At 37.8% G+C, this 19,058-nt stretch overlaps 1 protein-coding gene across 1 annotated transcript in view; it reads right to left on the bottom strand.

Annotated features, from left to right (window-relative positions):
* The window catches only part of BICC1 (BicC family RNA binding protein 1), a 379,808-nt gene that overhangs the window by 26,139 nt on the left and 334,611 nt on the right, over positions 1-19,058 (bottom strand). Inside the window, exons 4-14 of the mRNA XM_056120915.1 lie at positions 18,545-18,624; positions 17,237-17,395; positions 15,596-15,649; positions 12,995-13,189; positions 12,525-12,776; positions 9,666-9,797; positions 7,344-7,530; positions 4,856-5,017; positions 3,978-4,171; positions 3,750-3,882; positions 1,376-1,532 (exon numbers count right to left, since the gene is read on the bottom strand). Coding sequence (XP_055976890.1) covers positions 1,376-1,532; positions 3,750-3,882; positions 3,978-4,171; positions 4,856-5,017; positions 7,344-7,530; positions 9,666-9,797; positions 12,525-12,776; positions 12,995-13,189; positions 15,596-15,649; positions 17,237-17,395; positions 18,545-18,624 — 1,705 coding nt within the window. The remainder of the gene's footprint in view (positions 1-1,375; positions 1,533-3,749; positions 3,883-3,977; positions 4,172-4,855; positions 5,018-7,343; positions 7,531-9,665; positions 9,798-12,524; positions 12,777-12,994; positions 13,190-15,595; positions 15,650-17,236; positions 17,396-18,544; positions 18,625-19,058) is intronic.

The raw sequence follows: 19,058 nt of genomic DNA, 5'->3' as shown, positions 1-19,058 counted from the left end.
GTGCATTATTAAACTCAAGTAAGACAGAAAATTTTAAAAAGCCAAAGAGCTTATTTATTCTCGTACCATCCACTGATCAGTTGTGATAGGAAAATTCAGGAGAATTTTTAAAAGGACAGTGGAATACAAAAGGAGATGTAATGCACTTTATTGGGTTCGTGAAAGTTCATGGAATTTCACAGACAACATTTGAACAGAAATTGAGAAGGCATTTGGAGGTTGACCAGTGCAAAAGACCAGGAAAACAGCAACTCAGACAGAACAGCGGAAGCACAGAAAAGAAACATGCACTGCAGCATAGCAGTTTTGAAGCCAGAGTGTGGCAGGATCTGATTTATATTTTTTAAAAAATCCTGGAACAAAATAAACGATTGAACTTAAGGAGATTTTGAGTCAGGGATTCAGGTGACAGCTTAATTCAGAAGAGATGTTGTTATATTCAGAACATACTTAATGATAAAAAAAAAAAGGTATATCCTTGAAATGTTTCGGTAGAGGAAAGAAAACAGAATCTTTTCTTTAACATACTAAATGATACTAGTTTTAGGTCTTAGAACCGTGTCAAGAAAAACAAGTAGATTTAAACATAGTGGGAAAATATTCACTAGCTGATTCAAGTATTCTAAAAGCCAAATAGAACTTAGGGAAAAAAGGAAGAAAATAATCTATGTGTTGTAATGGCCTGCAGAGACTATAAGGACATGCAAGAAACTAATGAGAGGAGGAAAAAATTGGGTTGATGGGGATGTACAGAGCAAAATCTTATCCATGTATATCCACTTCCTATTATTTAAAAAAAGCATGTAAATTAACTATTTAAAAAATAAATATGCACAGAATTAACTGCTAGAACCTCCAAACCAACAGAAGTAAAAAGAGTAAAAATTTTAATTGCCATAGTAGAGCTATATTAAGCAATATATTTATACCGATTTGTAACGATCAAAATGGTACTGGCATGTTAGCAATTATCCCTGAACAAGGAGGTCAAAGCTCAAGTTGGAAATTCAAAGTCAGATGTAGCAAATTCACAGTGGGAAAATTCCTGAAAAAAATTAGGAAGAAAAAAATGTCAAGCTGATTGATTACCAAAGAGGGTGTAGAGAATGCTAGTTTCTGAGCAATATAAACAGTTTGGAGACTGTGGGCAAAAACCTAAATCACTTAAACTGTGGAGAAAATTTAGAAAAGATACAAAAGGTTGAAAATGAACAGGTATTCCACAATAAAAAGTTTAAAGTAACTGTAAAGATAAATGGGAAAAAAACCACAAATAAGATTAAACTAACATAGACCAGAGAACACTGAATTTACAACAAATCTGTCTATTATAGAAGTTCTGAGGATCACAGGTCTTAAAGATGAAAATACATACTGTAAATGTGAATTTTTCGTGCCATGCAATAGTTCTACTGTCTGTCTCTTGGCACAGGAAACTTTGGAAGATCCCATCATCTGTTTTAAATCACCAGCATTTCCGGAATGGGAAGGACTTCTGGGCATGCCTACTTCAACAAAAGCGTCATTACATCCTATAGAGTTTGAGAAAAGAGAAACATGAAACCCCAAATGTTAGTTTACCACTGAGAATCATCTGCAATTGAAGCAACTCAGAATCCATTTCTACTGGAGACAGAACAGCTTTTAGCTGCAAAGATACCTTAGCAAATTTACGCTGACTCACTTTAGAGAATTATTAAGAAAAGACCCTCATTTACCACCCCACTCCCCCCCAAGAAAAGATTGCTAGGGGTCAGAGAGAGTACAGGAGGTAGGATGTTTGTCTTGGACATGGCTATTCCATGTTTGAATCCCTGGCACCATATGTGGTCCCCCTGAGCACTGCCAGGGGTAACCCGAGCACAGAGCCAGGCAGAGATAGCTCCTGAACACATGGCCAAAACAATCCCCATCCCCCACCCCCAGGAAACAAAAATTAGGAGTAAGTTATAAAAAATACTTTACTGGTTCATGAAATGCAATACAGATAATGTTTTATAATGATACCTGAAAAATGTTATAATGCAATGTTAATACAATAAAATTTCATTTATTTATCTATTATTTTTTTAAAAATTTTTATTAGTGAAACACCATGAGGTACAGTTGTAGACTTACAATTTTTTGTTCTTGGGTTTCAGTTATACAATGATAGAGTATCCATCCCTCCACCAGTGCCCATTCTCCACCACCACTGATCCCAGTATCCCTCCCACCCTCCCAGCCCCCCCCCCCCCCCCCCCCCGCCATCCCACCCTGCCTCTGTGGCAGGGCATTCCCTTTTGTTCTCTCCTTTGGATGCTGTGGCTTGCAAAAGAGGCATTGAGTGGCAATCATTTTAGGTCTATAGTCTACTTTCAGCATGCATCTCCCATCCTGGCAGGATCCTCCCAACACCCTTTATTTGGTGCTCGCTTCTCTATCTGAGCTGCCTTTTCCCCCAGCATGTGTGGCTGGCCTCCAAGCCATGGAGCAAAATTTCTGGTACTAATCTTGGCCATTCTTGGGTGTTAGTCTCCTATTTTGTTACTTTATGTTCCCCAGATGAATGCAATCTTTCTATGTCTATCCCTCTCTTTCTGAGTCATTTCGCTTAACATGATACTTTCCATGTAGTACCACTTGTATGTAAATTTCACAACTTCATCTTTTCGAACAGCTACATAGTAGTCCATTGTGTAGATGTACAAAAGTTTCTTTAACCAGTCATCTATTCTCAGGCACTCAGGTTTTTTCCAGATTCTAGCTATTGTAAACAGTGCTGCAATGAACAAACAAGTGCAGATGTCACTTCGACTATACTTTTTTGCCTCTCTGGGATATATTCCCAGGAGTGGTATTGCTGGGTCAAAGATGTCACACCACTAGCCAAGCAAGTGAAAACAGAGATAGACAAATGGGACTCTCTTAAACTAAGAAGCTTCTGCACCTCAAAAGAAACAGTGACCAAAATACAAAGACAGTCTACAGAATGGGAAAGGATATTCGCCCAATACACATCTGACAAGCGTTTGATATCAAGGATATACAAAGTACTGGTTGAACTCCACAAGAAGAAAACATCCAACCCCATCAAAAGCTGGGGTGATGAAATAAACAGAAACTTTCTCAAAGAAGAAATCCGAATGGCTAAAAGGCACATGAGAAAATGCTCTGCATCATTAATCATCAGGGAGATGCAGATCAAAACAACAATGAGATATCATTTTACACCACAGAGACTAGCCCACATCCAAAATAACAAAAGCAACTGGTATTGGCATGGATGTGGCGAGAAAGGGACCCTTCTTCATTGCTCATGGGAATGCCGACTGGTTCAGCCCTTTTGGAAAACAGCCCTTTTGGAAAACGATTCTCAAAAAATTAGAAATTGAGCTCCTATTTGACCCAGTAAACTTTCATTTAAAAGCATACTTTGAAAATAATAAAAAAAGAAAATAATAAAAAAAGAAAATAATACATATATGTATATCTATATGTGTATAAAACACACACTTTGATACATCCTAAGCATGAGTTTAACCAAATGTACATATACAGTTAGTTCTACACAAAGAATCTACACAGTCACTTAAATTTAAAGTCCTAGTATAATGGAAAGTGATATTTCTTGTTTAAAGTTTATTTTTCGCCATATTTCTCAAAATTTGATTCAAGAAGTTATCCTTATGCATATTCAAGGCAGAATACGGATCACAAAGACTCTCTACATCAACTTTGTTGAAGGAACAGACCATGACAAAAGATACCTTCTGCAGGGCTTGATTTGGAAGAGGCCTGACCAGGTCCAGTTGTTTGTCTGGATGGATCACCATGGTTTGCACTCAGCACTTTTTCTCCAAGTGATGAAGTGGATATGGCACCATATTTTATGTTTGGAGACTGGAAAAAATAGATATGGTCACAATTTTAAAATCTTTTTCAGGTGAAGGCTTAAACAAATTACCAGTGTCTTATCTCTTACAGAAGGACAGTACCTGTGTATGGCCATTTAAAGGAGATATTTTTTTGCCCTCTGTCTGCATGCTGCTGATGTGGACATCAACAGGAGTCAATCCAGGAGGGGGCGATGGAGCGGTGTGCCCATACGTGGGTACTCCAGACAACAATATATTAGTTAGTGTGGCTTGGGCTGTGGACGGAATCATCAGGTGGGGGATAGCAGAAAAACCTGCAGCAATATTTCATGAAGAATGAAATTAAGGAAGAAGCTCAGAAGCAATGCCTATTATGTCCAGTGCCAACAAAAACAATCTTTCAAGTTTTTGCCAATTCTAAGAAGTATTCCATTTGGATTTCCCTTTTTTGAGTAGGATTATCACTGTTATAAAAATTTGAGAATGTTAAAATCGGAATAATACAATGAAGACTAATCCGAGTTTCTCATATATAGAAGAAACTTGCTAGAATTAGAATGGGCTTCTAACAAGTAAATTTGTCAAATTAGACCACCTAATTACCAATTACTAGTTCAGCGATGTTCATATCGTGTCCCCAAATAATACAGCTCTTGGGACTGAAGTCGATGCATGTGGGTGGCAATGAGAACTGAAACTTAAGGCCTCCCTAGAGCAAGGTGGCCTCTTTTGTCACTGCGGTATTCCCAGACCCTATAAACTTCATGCTTTTTTTCATCTGTCACAATGCAAGATTATATTTTACTTATATGAAAAACTACCATGCTACCCCTCTACTTAACTAATTTAACACCAGAGAATACCAATTTATCTGCATTAGACTTCCAGCCATAATGTTTCCATCAGGAAACAACACTCTAGCAAATTAACTTAAAAGTAGGTAATATCTAAAAGTCACATGCTAATCTCTAATTGGGTTTGACTGAAATCAAACTCACCTGTGGCACTTGAAGTATTAGCAAGTGGAGGTGCCCATAATGTGGGGCTGGGGGTGCCAGAACTTGGACTTTGCAGAGGACTGACAGAGCTATTAAGAGCATTCAAGAGTGAGCTTGGAGTTGGTGAAGCGTTCAGCGATAGGGTGGTAGGCCCCAAAAGACCTGGAATAAATTGAAGTCAACATCATGTATTCAGTTTGGGTTCATTTTTTCCTTTTTGGGTCATACCCGGCAATGCACAGGAGTTACTCCTGGCTCTGCACTCAGGAATCATTCCAGGCAGTGCTGGGGACCATACGGGATGCCGGGGATCAAACCCGGGTCAGCCGCATGCAAGGCAAACACCCTCCCTGCTGTTACTATCACTCCGGTCCCATATATACAGTTTTTTAAGGTAGGGTATCGATACCTTCTGGAATATACTAATACTGATGTAATTTTATATCTTCCAAATAAAAGTTATGGCTGACACAGCATCCTATTTTGAATATTCACATGAAACATTACATGATCCAACTCTAGTACACAACCCAGCTCTCCTACAAATGGATGTTTATCAACAAATGGAACAGTGTGCCCAAACCAGGCCTGCCATAGGGAGCTCTTGGAGCTTTTCATTCATTCAACTAGCAAAATGAATACAAATCTGCTCAAGCAACCCATTTTTATTTCTCCTATTTCCAAACATACTCTTTTTAAGCCACTTACACTTAGTGGTACATAGGGCAATGTTTCCCTTCCATAACATGGCTTCATTTGGCCCACTTTTAAATATACATAAAGACTATTCTGGGATCTGGAGAGAGAATACAGTGAGCAGGTGCTTGCCTTGCATGGGATCAACCTGGATATAATCCCTGATACCACATCTGATCCCCCAAGCCCACCAGAAGATATCTGGAGAACAGAACGAGGAGTAAGTCCTACATTCTTCTGAGTGTGGCCCCAAAACAAAATAAACCAACCAGAATAAAAAAAAAAACATATTCCCTGTAGCTCAGCCTAAGTCAAAGACATACCTGGCTGTTCCTTTTCAATACACATGAAAAGCTCTCTCTCAAAAACAATGTTTTTAAAGGATTTAATATAGATGAAATTTCCCTTCAGGCATTTAAATCATGCTTTTTTTGGGGGGGGGGGGAAACATGGAGAGATGCTCAGGGGATACTCCTGGATCTGCACTCAGGAATCACTCTTGGTGGTGCTCATATTTCACAATGCATAAAATTAGAGAAGAAACTGATCCAAGTTTTCTAAAATCAAAATAAAGTTTAGGGAAGTAAGGAAAGAAATAATCTATATAATAATATAATGGTGTCAAGGCAGACCCTCCTTGGAAGCTAAATCCATACTATAACATTTTGGTTTTATTTTTTTTGGGGGGGGGAGCACACCCAGCAGTGCTCAGAGGACCATGTAGAACCAAGGAATCAAACCCAGAGTGCCTCAATGCAAAACATTCAACACTCATTCAACCTATCAAGCTATCCCTCTGACCCCCCCCCCCCTAATTTTTTTAAAGTAGACCTGGAAGCAAAATAAAGACTGCTAGATATTGTTTTTATATCAGATCGAAAATGAATGAGGCAAAATTATTTGAGAGAATGCTATTCCCCCACCTCCTAGTTGGGGAAGACACATCCATGGGTCTTACTTCTGGTTCTGTGCTATGGGATCACTCCTAGAGGTGTTCAAGGGACCACATATTGAACTGGGGGTGGCCACATTCAAGTCACATGCTTTACCCGCTGTCCTATCTTGCCAGCCCTGCTGTATGAACTTTTTATACAAACATTTTATATTAAAGTGTGCAATTTGTGATAAGTTATAATATAGAACTATTTTCCGCCTATAAAATGGGAATCCATAAATGAGTCAATGTATGTCACATGACCACAGACTGGCTCACCTACTCCAGCAACCAAGATGAGGTGACTGTTTCATCCTTCTGTTCTTCAGCTCTGATCTAAATAAGGCCCCTTTGTGGCCCTGGGGTGAACGCATACTAGATTTCCTTTGTCCAGAAGAGGCAGGTCTAGCAGTTGAGGGTGGCATGGGTTCTGCTAGCCCCCCCAACCCCCCCTACAGATTTGCAATTACTTTTTGAAAAGCAAAGTGGGTAATCTTTATCTCTGGGGACTGATGGCAATATTGCAGATGCAAGAGAGAACAAACACATAAATTACAGGCCGCCTGCTCACTTCATCCTCAACGGCATTCTTAATTTAGAAGAACAAACAGCCACTGAAAAGAAAAAGTCAGACCTCTATTATTTATGTCCAAAATAAGAAAAGTGTAGGAAACAGAAATCGAGACTGACACAGATGTGCATGTGTGTACATTCGAGTTTTGTGGCTTTTCATCTGGTCTTAAGGCTGGAAGAGGGAAAAACAGCCTTCAAAATATAACTCCAAACAGCAGAGAGAAAAGGGAACTGGAAAAGCATTCCCCCAGTGACTGCAGAGCGCTATAATAATAAATTTTATACCTAGTCCAGTGAGTCCGAGGCCTGCAGAGGCTAAGATATCCAAACTGGGACATGACAGACCGGCAGGGCATGATGCTGGGGAATGACTGGTTGCTATGGTAACCCCACTGCTTTCAAGTCCGAGGAGACATTTCCTTGCTTCATACATATTTAAGGCATTTCGCTCAACACTTTTCACAATCACAGACTATGAAAACACATAATGGGAAAGAAAAAAGTGACATGCAAGCCTACAATGAATTGGGAAGGTGGGTGAGAAATGAAAATGATAAGAATTCCCCCTGGGAATGCATTAATGCTGCTTTCAAGCCAACAATAAACACCAACCATTCATTGCATAAGGAAAGGAGGATTTGGCAAAAAAGATACATTCCTTTTATGAAAATCCCTAAAACTTTACAGTTCCCATTTATTGGGTATGTGCTGTGTTGCAGGAATTAAGGTAGGTATTATTATTATTATTCATGTTCAGTGAGAGTAAGGAAATTATAGGGTCTCAGCACGAAGGGCAATGAGAAAGATGGAACTGAGGTTCATCTGCAGCCTATTCTTGTTTACATCCTGTCTTTACATCAAAGCATTTCCTCCTCCTCTCATCTTTACAAATCAGACTTGTCTTCGTAAACAGACTGCATAATAATATATGTGATATAATTATGTGTGTATATTTTATAGTCTATCGTTAATTAATTGACCTTCAGGTATCATATTCCAAACTGATGACCTTTTGATGAAGCAAAGCTTCTGTTAAAATCAATTTGGTGAATTGGTGAAGCAAAACTTCTGTTAAAATCAATTTTTAGACAGTAAGCCTTTTGTTTTTCCTTAGTGGGCTCCTCTGAAAAACTAGAGATGTGAGCCCCAGGAGGAAGGCCTTTAACGGGCAATAAAAATCATGTGTGGCTGAAAAGGCAGTAAAAGCATCATCAAAATCAGGGCCACAAGGAATAATTAAATGGCCCTGAGATGCTGCAAGGTTTCTGAGTTCTCAGTTATAATCTATTCTTCCCTGCTCTTCTCACTTCTTATAAACTCTGAAGACTCCTGTGACTGCCTGTCCTTATAGGCACGAGTCCTCAGAGATCTCATCTCTTATTAGTACTCATTCCTATGGTCATTCTACCAATTCAAATTAGTCAAACCAAAGCTTCATGGTAAGTAAAATTAATGTTCCATTCTCTAACTTTAAACTCAGTGTACCAAGTTCACTTAGAATCAAAGCTACCTGTATCTTTAATGTTTTATTTTTAAGGTGGCAGGATAATTTCCTTAAACTGAACAGAAAATAACACACTGCTTACTATTAGTCAAAGCTGTACAAAACACATACATACAAGATAAGAGCTCTAGTTCAGAAATTAAAAAATAGAATACATGGCTGGTATTTACCTCTTATATAACTCAGTGACCTCAATTCAATAATTTTATTTTTCTTCAAAGATTTTTAAAACATTAAACCATTCCATTTTAAAATTCAAATAGTTTAAAAACATTTGGAAAACAAAGATCAATATGACATTCCTCCTCGAATTAAATGTCATTCTTTGCTTCTGATTGCTGTTAAAAAAAGGAATAGTCCTCTTTTTACCCTCCCTTTACCCCAAATGCCAGCAAGTGGAGTGCAGCCTGAACAACGCTTTAGATGGCAAAATATGTTACTGTTTACTACAAGTTATTGGAAGTTCTTTTATGCAACTTACTTAAAAAAAATCCAATACCATTCAATTCCTTATTTCTAGGTCAAAGTTTTCTTCAGGATAGAAAATTAAAAGTATAATTTTTTGGAGTAAGGTATGGTACTTTTAATGTATTCATTGATTAAAATTGCTCTTCAAAGCAGCTGTGCCAATTAATTAACACGTAATTTAATAGTTCCTAAAAGTACAAGTTTATAGGTAAAAATAAATTTCTCTTTTCTTATCATATTTGTAAAAGACTAATAATTACTAAAAAGAACTCCAAAACCAAGATACATATATGTTGATGACTCATAAATGGAAAATGATGATCCATAATGAATGTTGGCAAGCTCACCGTGACGTATTCGATATGCCAAACACAGTAACAACAAAGTCTCCAATGGAGACATTACTGGGCCCGCTCGAGCAAATTGATGATCAATGGGAGGGCCTTTACTTTTAATGAATGTTGCAAATTTTATTTAGACTTACTAAATATAATATATAATGTATATATTATATAGGATACTTAGTCACATGTATATGCAAATACACACATGAGTAAAATAAAAGCAATATGGAATGTGACATTATACATTTCCAGGCTCACAAGCCAAACTATGGATCCAAACTATGAACCCACCTTGCTTGGCTGTTTTGGCTTTGGTTTGATGCTGATGAAGACATCGAGTTGCTCCATCAACTGAGCAATGAATTGTGGATCGACGTCAATTTCTTCCTTCATGTCAAACATCAGCACAAGAGGCAGACAACCCTAGAAAATGTCACAATAGAAAGTGTAGGAGGAAAACAGTTACTCGGCAAAACACCAGTAATTTAATATACCCATAAATAATGCATTATCTTATAGATCTAAGGAGTAAATAAAAATATTAACATTCCTATAGCTTAGAAAACTTATTGAAAATAATGTTATGGGGAACAAACTAATTTTGATGGCAAAATTTATTGTATTACTTACACTATTTTATTTTTACAGGCTATAGTCAATATCAAAATCAGACTGAAAAAGCTGTGCTTAAACAAACAAACACTGTCCTCCAATTGTTCATCGATTTGCTCAAGCGGGCCCAGTAACATTGTGAGACTTGTTACTGTGTTTGGCATGTCGAATATGTCACGGGTAGCTTGCCAGGCTTTGCCGTGCGGGTGAAATACTCTCAGTAGCTTGCCGGGCTCTCTGAGAGGGGCGCAAGAATCGAACTTAGGTCGGCTGTGTCGGCCGCATGCACCAGCCCCAAAATTAACAGAATTAATTTCTTAAAATTTCTATTTGTTTTTGGGCCATATGCGGTGTTGCGAAAGGGTCACTCGTGACAGTCCTTGGGGGACAACTGAGATGCTGGGATACAACCTGGGCTGCCCATGTGCAAGGCAAGTGCAGGGCAAGCACTCTACCCTCCGCGCTATGTCTCTGACCCTAGTTTCTTAAACATTTTTATTGTTATCCTTAAGAATTATGAAAAGACTCCTATGTAATTAATAATACAGCCCTGGGTGTCCTGAAAGTTTCTTAAAAATAAATCCTGAAAGTTAAGATTAGCAAAGGTCACACCTGAAGTGTAATGATTTAAATGTCAGTAAAGGTCAGATTCTGATCAGAAAAATATATTTTCAATAAGAACATTCTTGAGTTCACATTATATTAGTCCATTTTGTTATTATGTATCAACAGTGAGTATTTAAATCAATCATAGAAAGGACAGAAAAAATGCAAGTTGTAAATTGAAGGCAGCACTGAATTAAGCAGCTAAGCTTTTTCATCACTGCTCATGACACTCAAATTCATGGTTTGAATCACATCTTCAAATCTGCAATTGAGATTTATAAAATTCCAAATGTTTCATACTACCAAATTTTATGTTTTTCAGGGTAAAATGTACATTTTTTGTGTGTTTTGGGGCCACACTCAGCAGTGCTCAGGGGTCACTCCAAGTGGTCCTTGGGGGACTATGTGAGGTCCCATGCAGGCAAATGCTTTAAACTTTGTACTATCTCTCCAGCCCTAAACATGTATTTTCACTTTCTGTTTAAACAGAAGGCCTCAATAAATATAAACTAAGACAACGTGTTTGATTCAATTAATCACCTCCCTGTTTTCTCTATTCAGAGTCACTCATATCCAAGGACAAGACATAGAATTTCCCTTCCCTCCTACTATGGGATAATTCCTCTCCCTCTTTCTAGTAAAAATGTTCACTAAAGTAAAGCGTGAGCCACAGCCACGCTTAAGACCACTCTCCACACGTTCGGACGAGCCTCACGCATGAAGGAACCGGCAGAGGAACTCAGGTGTGCGGAACTCGGGGTGGAGATCTAGAAGCCTGCTCGGATTGGGACTGGGACCTCCTCCACCCAGATCCCCCATCTTCCAGTATGTAGGCATTACACCCACCAACTGCCCCCGGCGCCATGTAATCCCATCAATGGCCAAGACCCAGAGACTATAAAACCCTGCTCCCGGACATCTTATTATCTAATTCTTACTCTGCAAAACCTGGCAGGCTATCAAAAGTATCCTGCCCACACAGCAGAGTCTGGAAAACTCCCCATGGCATATTCAGTATGCCAAAAACCAGTAACAATGATAGGTTTCATTCTCCTGTCCCTGAAAGAGCCTCGAATGTGGTACTTTTTAAAATCTCAGGGCTAGGATGAAGGAGACATTACTAGGGCCTGCTCGAGGCAATCGATGAACAACAGGATGACAGTGATACAGTGATAAAGTAATTAATTAAAATAATCACTTCCCACAAAATAGACCTACTTATTTCACCATAACTTTTCTTCCATATTTAGTCTGTTTAAAGAAAAAAAAAGAAAGGAATTACTCACCAATGAAATGAAATCCATGAAGGATTAACTTTGCATCTTAATCTTTCATTTTATTTGCCTTTAATAGAGTATTTCATAACTAGTCAGTCTTAGACACTTTATTTACTTTTTTTTTTGTGGTCATACTTCGGGCTTGGAGCAATAGCATAGTGGGTAAGGCACTTGACTTGCAAGCAACCCACACAGCCTACCCAAATTCAATTCGTCCACCCCTCTCGGAAAGCCCAGACCGAGAGTATCCTGCCCGCATGGCAAAGCCTGGCAAGCTATCTGTGGCGCATTCAATATGCCAAACACAGTAACAACTGTCACAATGGAGATTTAACTGGGCCCACTCGAGCAAATTGATGAACAACGGGAAGACAGTGACAGTGATGGGTCACACCTGTCACTGACTGTGGCTTCCTGACTGTGCTCTGGAATAACTCCTGGTAGTGCTTTGAGGTAGTGCTGGGGATTGAACCAGATGTGACCACATACAAGGCAAGAACCTTAACTCTTGTACTATCTTGTACCATTTCTCAAGTCTCTAATACCACTTTCTTAAGCATAATATTAGTACAATGTGTGCAGCAATGTACACTGTTCACGAAGAGGTTAAATTAAAAAAGAAAAGAAGGGGCGACATTAATCTCAGTAAACCTACCATGAGATATTGCCTTGCAAGACAGACAGACTCAATGGTGCCCTGGAGGTAGACAGTAGATTTCTTTTGTGGATTGCTGGGATCAGGAAAGTGGATCTGAGCACCTGTTCTCTGCATGATATGTTTGATGTTGCTTCCATTTCTACCCATCATAAAGAGATGATGTTGAGCTGCAATATCGAGTTGTGTGCTCACGGGAATAGCTGATGCCAAGCTCCCAGCAAGATGTTCCAATAGCATAGCAGTTCCTTCCTAGCAGAAAAGGATGGGAGGACAAGAGTCTCCTATAAGGTAACTGCTCACATGGAGAATCGATCATACTCTACTGCACTTCTGACAGTTTCAGAGATAGTCAGCATATTCTATAAACCAGAATGTGATACAAGACAAAATCTTGGAAAACAAATTAGTGTAAAATCCTTCAAAACTAAAACTTGTGTGCTGTACAATGAATCATCTAAACTGCGTACCTTCACAGCACTGGTATTATTTTGGGACCCTCGTACTATGACAGTAGCACCATACATTCGGGAACGCTGTTTAAATGACACTGAAATGTTGTACGTTTGTGAGATGTGCTGAATAGATGGAGAATTAGGATCAGGAACTGGTTGCAGAATTCCAGCAATCGGGAGCTCAAACATCAGCACCAAAGGAAGCAGCTCCTAAAATGAAATTATGAGAACTCAAATTAGAGAGCTAAGTCATGATGTATCTAAAGATATCTAGAATATTTCCATTCTCTTTTGAAGGTGGAATCTTGGAACGTTGCTTTTGTTATATAGGCATAAGCTTGGGTAGACTACATAGAGTTTCTTGAATGAAAGGAGACTGTGTGTGGCGCTTTTTCTCAGATCTCTTTCTGATCATCTCAAAATCAGAGAACCTGAGTGAGAACAGAACCCAAAATATCCCTGATAACCTCTTTACTATAATTAACACAGCTTAGTCACTATTTTCTATATATTCATATGAGTTAGCTATAAATCAATGCCTTATATTTGAATACCTTATAAAACAAATTTTACTGACATCAATTCATGGTACTAAAGTGATGAATAATAAAATGTTGTTGACATACGATACCGAGAAAAATGGATAAACAAAAAGTGAAAATGGGCCACTAATTCATATACACACAAATTAATTTAAAATTGAAGACTTGGATGGGACTTGTAGGGTCGACCACTGGCTAAAAGCAACCCCCTTGCAAGCATAAGGCCAGGTGAGTTTATGTCCTGGTACCACTCACACATGCCACAAAGGGTTGCAATGGCTCTCCAGTGCTGTCCCAGTGGATGCTACCTCTGGTGTGCAGACTGGTTCATGTGAGTAGCTCAAGATGTGTTAGGTACTGCATCCAGGAGTGAGCTCCAGCAAGCAAGTATTTGATGGACCCCTGGAGAGCACCATGTGTGTAAACACCACAGTGGAAAAAAAAACCTGTTCTACTTCTAAAACCACTATGCTGAGTGCAGGGTCCTATAACCAGAGAGTCACAGTATGAGGAGCAACACAACGAAGTGAACAAGAAACACAACCAAGTATATCTGACTCCTGGTCATCACAATTACAAAAACCAAGAGACAGGAGTTGAAAAAAAGTCTTTAGGAAGACATCAGGCCAAAAATCACACAGAAGCAAATAATAGAATTCATTGTATCCACTTAAGTAGGGTCCTGGGTCATTCCAAATGCAAAAGAAACCAAAGCAAACACAAACATGACTTCCTTAAACTAAAAAGCTTTGCATAGAAAAAAATGCTTATTAAAACAAAAAGGCATCCCATGGAGTGGGAGCAAGTAAGTACACATCGTGCATCTGATAAGGGGCATTATCATCCAAAACATACACTTCACAAAACACAATGACAAGAAAACTCCAAAGAGGGGACAGAAGAACTAAATACGGTTTCCTGAGAAGATACAGCGACAACAGGCACTTAACACTTATCAGGGAAATGAACATCAAGAAAACTACAATAAGATTACCACTTCACTTCTCTGAGAATGGCTTAATCTAAAGATGGAAATCACCAAGCACTGGAAATGGTGTGTAGAAAAAAAAAACTACTTGTACTGCTGAAATATAAACTGGTTCTGGTCTCTCAAACTACTGAAAATAGAACTACCATAGGATCCAGTACCAATGTTGCTATCTATCCAAGATATTTGCATTCCTATGTATACAGCTTTTGCAAAAATCACCAAAATATGAAAACCCAAATGCCCAACAACTATTAGGGGTATTTTTAGAAAGGTGTGCTATAAATATATAATGAATACTCAAATTCAAGAAAAAATAAAATTTTCTAATTTGTAGTCAAATGGACAGAACTTGGTGGGGTTGTGCTGAGCAAAAGATGTCAGGAGCTAACAAAACAGAGACAAGATGACTTTATTCATATGCAGAAAGGAAAAAGCAAGAGAACAGACAAAACCAATCCAAAACTCTCTTGGATTCAGATGGAAGAACAGCGTTTCGGGACAGGGGAGAGGGAGATGATCAAAGGGCAGAGATGACCTCCTAGATGGTGGATTTTAGTGGGGGTTTTATTTTGTCCTGGTAGAGGGCAGAGGATGAAACGTACATTTGTTGAAATGTGAAACAGTTTTCCTAAAACATAAAGTGTTGTAAACTATTAATACCTTAGTGAAAAAAGTACTCAGACCATATTTGAATAAAACACACAAAAGGATCCTTTTTGTGATTTTGGGATCCATTTAAAGAACAAAATTAAAATATTTTAGACAATTAGGGAAATAGACTAGCTGATTAAATATGAAAAACTGATTTTATTATAAGTGACTACTGAACCATGGTTGTTTGTGAAAGCTGCTTATTTGTTTAAAAATTTTGAATGATTTATAGGTGAAATGATATAGCCAGAATTTGCAAAAGGATTCAAGAAAAGGGAGGGGAAAAAGATGACAAAATGAAAATGTGGTAAGTGGAAAAGCTAGACATCGTGTACAAGAGCAGTCATGTTATTCTTTCTGATATAGATGTAGAGATATGTAGAAGTCTTTAATCAAAGCATTAAAATAAAAAAGAATGAAACAAATAGTTACCCTAATTCTAACTCGGGCAGATTCAACTCCTGCCGGTTGTCCTGCTATAGAGACCTGCCAAGACAAGAAATGTGAGTTAGATTTATTTAACTGAATTCATTCCTGCCTTTCCAGTCCTCTATATCCTTGCTACCCAAGTGTTTTCCCTGGGGAAAAAATCACTGGCATTGTCTAGGAGCTTGTTAAAAATGAAGGATTTCAGGCACCAACCCAGACCTGCTTAATCAAAATATCAGTTTTAACAAGCTCCTCAGCTGATCTGTGATTAGTGTCAACTGATCTCTTTCACTCCCCTAGACTGACGTGAAACCAAACAACCTCTGAACAGAATCCCTCTTTATAATTTCCCTAGTTCACTAAATTTTCCTTTCATTTAAATTCCACATACATGAAATGAAATGATACTGTACTCAAGATTCTTAAAAAACAAAAATAAAAACAAAAAACAACCGTGAACACAAGTGAAAATTCTTACTCCAACCCCCACTTGCAAGTCCTCTACTGTGATCCATCCCAAAAACTTTCCCATGACCCATCAACTGAAGAACTAATTTTTGGCTGAGAAATAGAGGGATCTAGGAGACTGCTTTCAGAAACTGTATCCCTGTCATACTTTTGTCAAATATTTTCAACACCATCCCAGCTTCGTAACATGGCTTTCGATTAAGTGTCTATGTGTGCAGCTCAGTGTTAATCTCAACAGGAAAAAAAAATCCCAACATCTCATTCACCTTCATTCAACAGTTTCAAATACTGTTAGTAGCTTAGGAGTATTGGGAAACTTCCAGATAACAAGAATACCACTATTATCTTCTTCAAGCACTCAAGTGTTTTCACGTGGACAGGTGAGTTCCATTTTGTGTCCCAACTCAGAAGCTAGTGAGGAAATTATGAAACTAGACAGAGACGATAGAGCTCACGTAAAGTCAAGAAGTCAGGCACTCACCTACGGCCTCTGATAAGAAGAGGTGCGTGAGCGGCAGGACCGCTCTGGAGACACGGTAGAGAGAATCCCAACAATGAATAGTTTCTTGGATGAGACAAGCTTTCTGGATTTTCCAGATTCACACGGTTTCTGAGTATTTCCTCAGCATTTCTTTCTTTTGCTCTCCCATCCTCTCCCTCCCTCTTATTAAACACCCAGTGGCCCCTGCCCAAATAGAACAATCTTTACACTGTTTCCTACATGAGTACATTTTTGTAAGCATTTTCAGTGATTCTTCATAGCAGGCAATACAAAATATATTATTTCGGTTGTGCTTTGGGACAGGGATCGGGGCTTGAGGTGGAAACATCCCAAAGTTGGTGGTGGGAGGGTGTAATGGTGGTGGGATTTGTGTCTGAATAGTAAATGTAATCAAATATTGTGAACTATCTCATAAAACAAAAAAAATTTAAAAAGGAAAAAATAAAGATATTGGGGCTATTTAATATATATTTTTTTTAAAAAAAAAAAAGAGCTCAGGATTCGTCTACAAGCAATGCACCTGCTGTCCCTCCACAGGAAGGTCATACTAACTGGATTACAATCCATCTCCTTCCTGATTACATTTATGCTCACATTTCCCTCCGAACATATGCATATTAAAAATCACAGTGGTACTCTGTCCCATAAAAGTTCAGGTGAAGAAAACAAAGCACCTGGTTGCTTTTTTCGGCTTGGTTATTTCTGTTGGAATCTGGAAAGTGAATGTGGCATCCCGTTTCTTCCATTACTTTTTTGATATTGTTGCCACCTTTGCCAATCACATGAGAATGTTCAGTATGTGAAACATCCATCTTCAAGGTCACTCGGTTGCTCTACATAGAAATAACATATTATTTCTTGATGCAAAGACAGAACAAAATTCCTTAAATACCTTTTCCCCAAAGGAATAGTATGAACAAAAGTGACTCAATACAAATTCAAACTAGAACTTTTAAGCTGATAATTTTCATGTATAAAAGTTCTATTTCTATTTCTCTTACATTACAAAAGTTGTTTTAAGAGAAATTTGTCATAAAAATAACATTCTTTATGAGATTTCTTTTAGAAAGTAGTCTTTAAATCAAGTCACCTACAATTACAGATAAATTACCCATTTTAATAGACATTCATGAAAATTTTATTTCAAATAAAAAGTGGATGAGGATACAATAACCAGTATCACCATATCTGCTCAGAAGACTGTGTAATAAGATGACTGAAAACTAGAAATACAGAGTTTCTAACAGAATAAAGAAATATTTACAATCTCTTTTTCACATCTATACTACTATCTGTCAAATTTTATACAATAGATCTACTATTCTCATTGACAGAAGGAAGAGATTCATGAAGCAAAAAGTTTGAAACATTATAAAGTAAAAGATGTTAGAGGCAACCTGCAAAATCTGAGACAAAAAAATATGGCCATAAGCAAATCTATGTATTTAATCTGAAAAATTTAATATTGTAAAACTTAAAAGTCTGATATGAATTTTTCTTTAGATGATAAATATTGAAATTCTTTAGAGCTTATGAAGTAAAATAAGTCAAAGTACAAGTATTTATAAAAAGTTTAGGGCAGGAAAGACAGTACAGGGATCAAAACATTTGCCCTGCATGTAGCTAAGCCTGGTTCAGTCCCCAGCACCACATATGGTATACTCTGGTACCACCTGGACTCACTCAGGATCAATATCTTATATCTGAATGACTATGTAGATATCATAGTGCATATATAGACAAATGCACACACATAAGTATGGGTGTAATATTATTCAATTATCCAGCATGAAAAACCTATTGCAATTTAAACCTCTTATAACCACTGCAGAATCACACTTATTTTAAAACTCACCATTACTTTCTCCTGGTTTTTCTTTTTCAAATGGTTCTGTACGAAGAGCACAAAGAAGACCTCGCAGAGACCAGGTTCAGACACTTCAGTGTCCTTGAACGTTACTAATTAAAGGACAGTCACTTACCTTTGTATCTAGGACAGACATGATCATTTCCTTGGCTTCCTTAACATCTTCTTTTTTTCCAGAAACCTTGATGTGGGGATCTACAAGAAATAAGAAACAGAGATATATATGGAGACTCCCAAAATCTTTGTAAAATTAATTTCACCATGGAAGAGATTCTTTAATGAATATTTTATTTTAAAAGCAAGGTAGTTTTTATTGAAACTTATTTAGAAAGATGTGAGGAGAAAGAGAGCATCACATTTTGAGAGAGAACACAAGTTTCTCTAGAGTGTAAAGAAGCAAAGAAATATTCACACAAGCAAGCAAGATACATTTTCAAGGGAGAACATGTTAAAGAGCAAGCCTATAATGAATATTTTATTGGTCCTTGGTGCACCATAATAAAAACAAGGACATGGAAAACAACCAAATATTGTGTATCTGTCTGTAAGTTTTTTCCCCTCTGAAAACCGTACAAGGAAAACTTAACTTCAATTGTAGAGAAATCATAAAATTTTCTTTCAAATAAGTG

Source organism: Sorex fumeus, unplaced genomic scaffold (genome assembly GCF_029834395.1).
Source record: "Sorex fumeus unplaced genomic scaffold, SorFum_2.1 ptg000043l, whole genome shotgun sequence".
NCBI classification, from domain to species: Eukaryota; Metazoa; Chordata; class Mammalia; order Eulipotyphla; family Soricidae; genus Sorex; species Sorex fumeus.
This window is presented reverse-complemented; position numbering and strand designations above follow the sequence as displayed.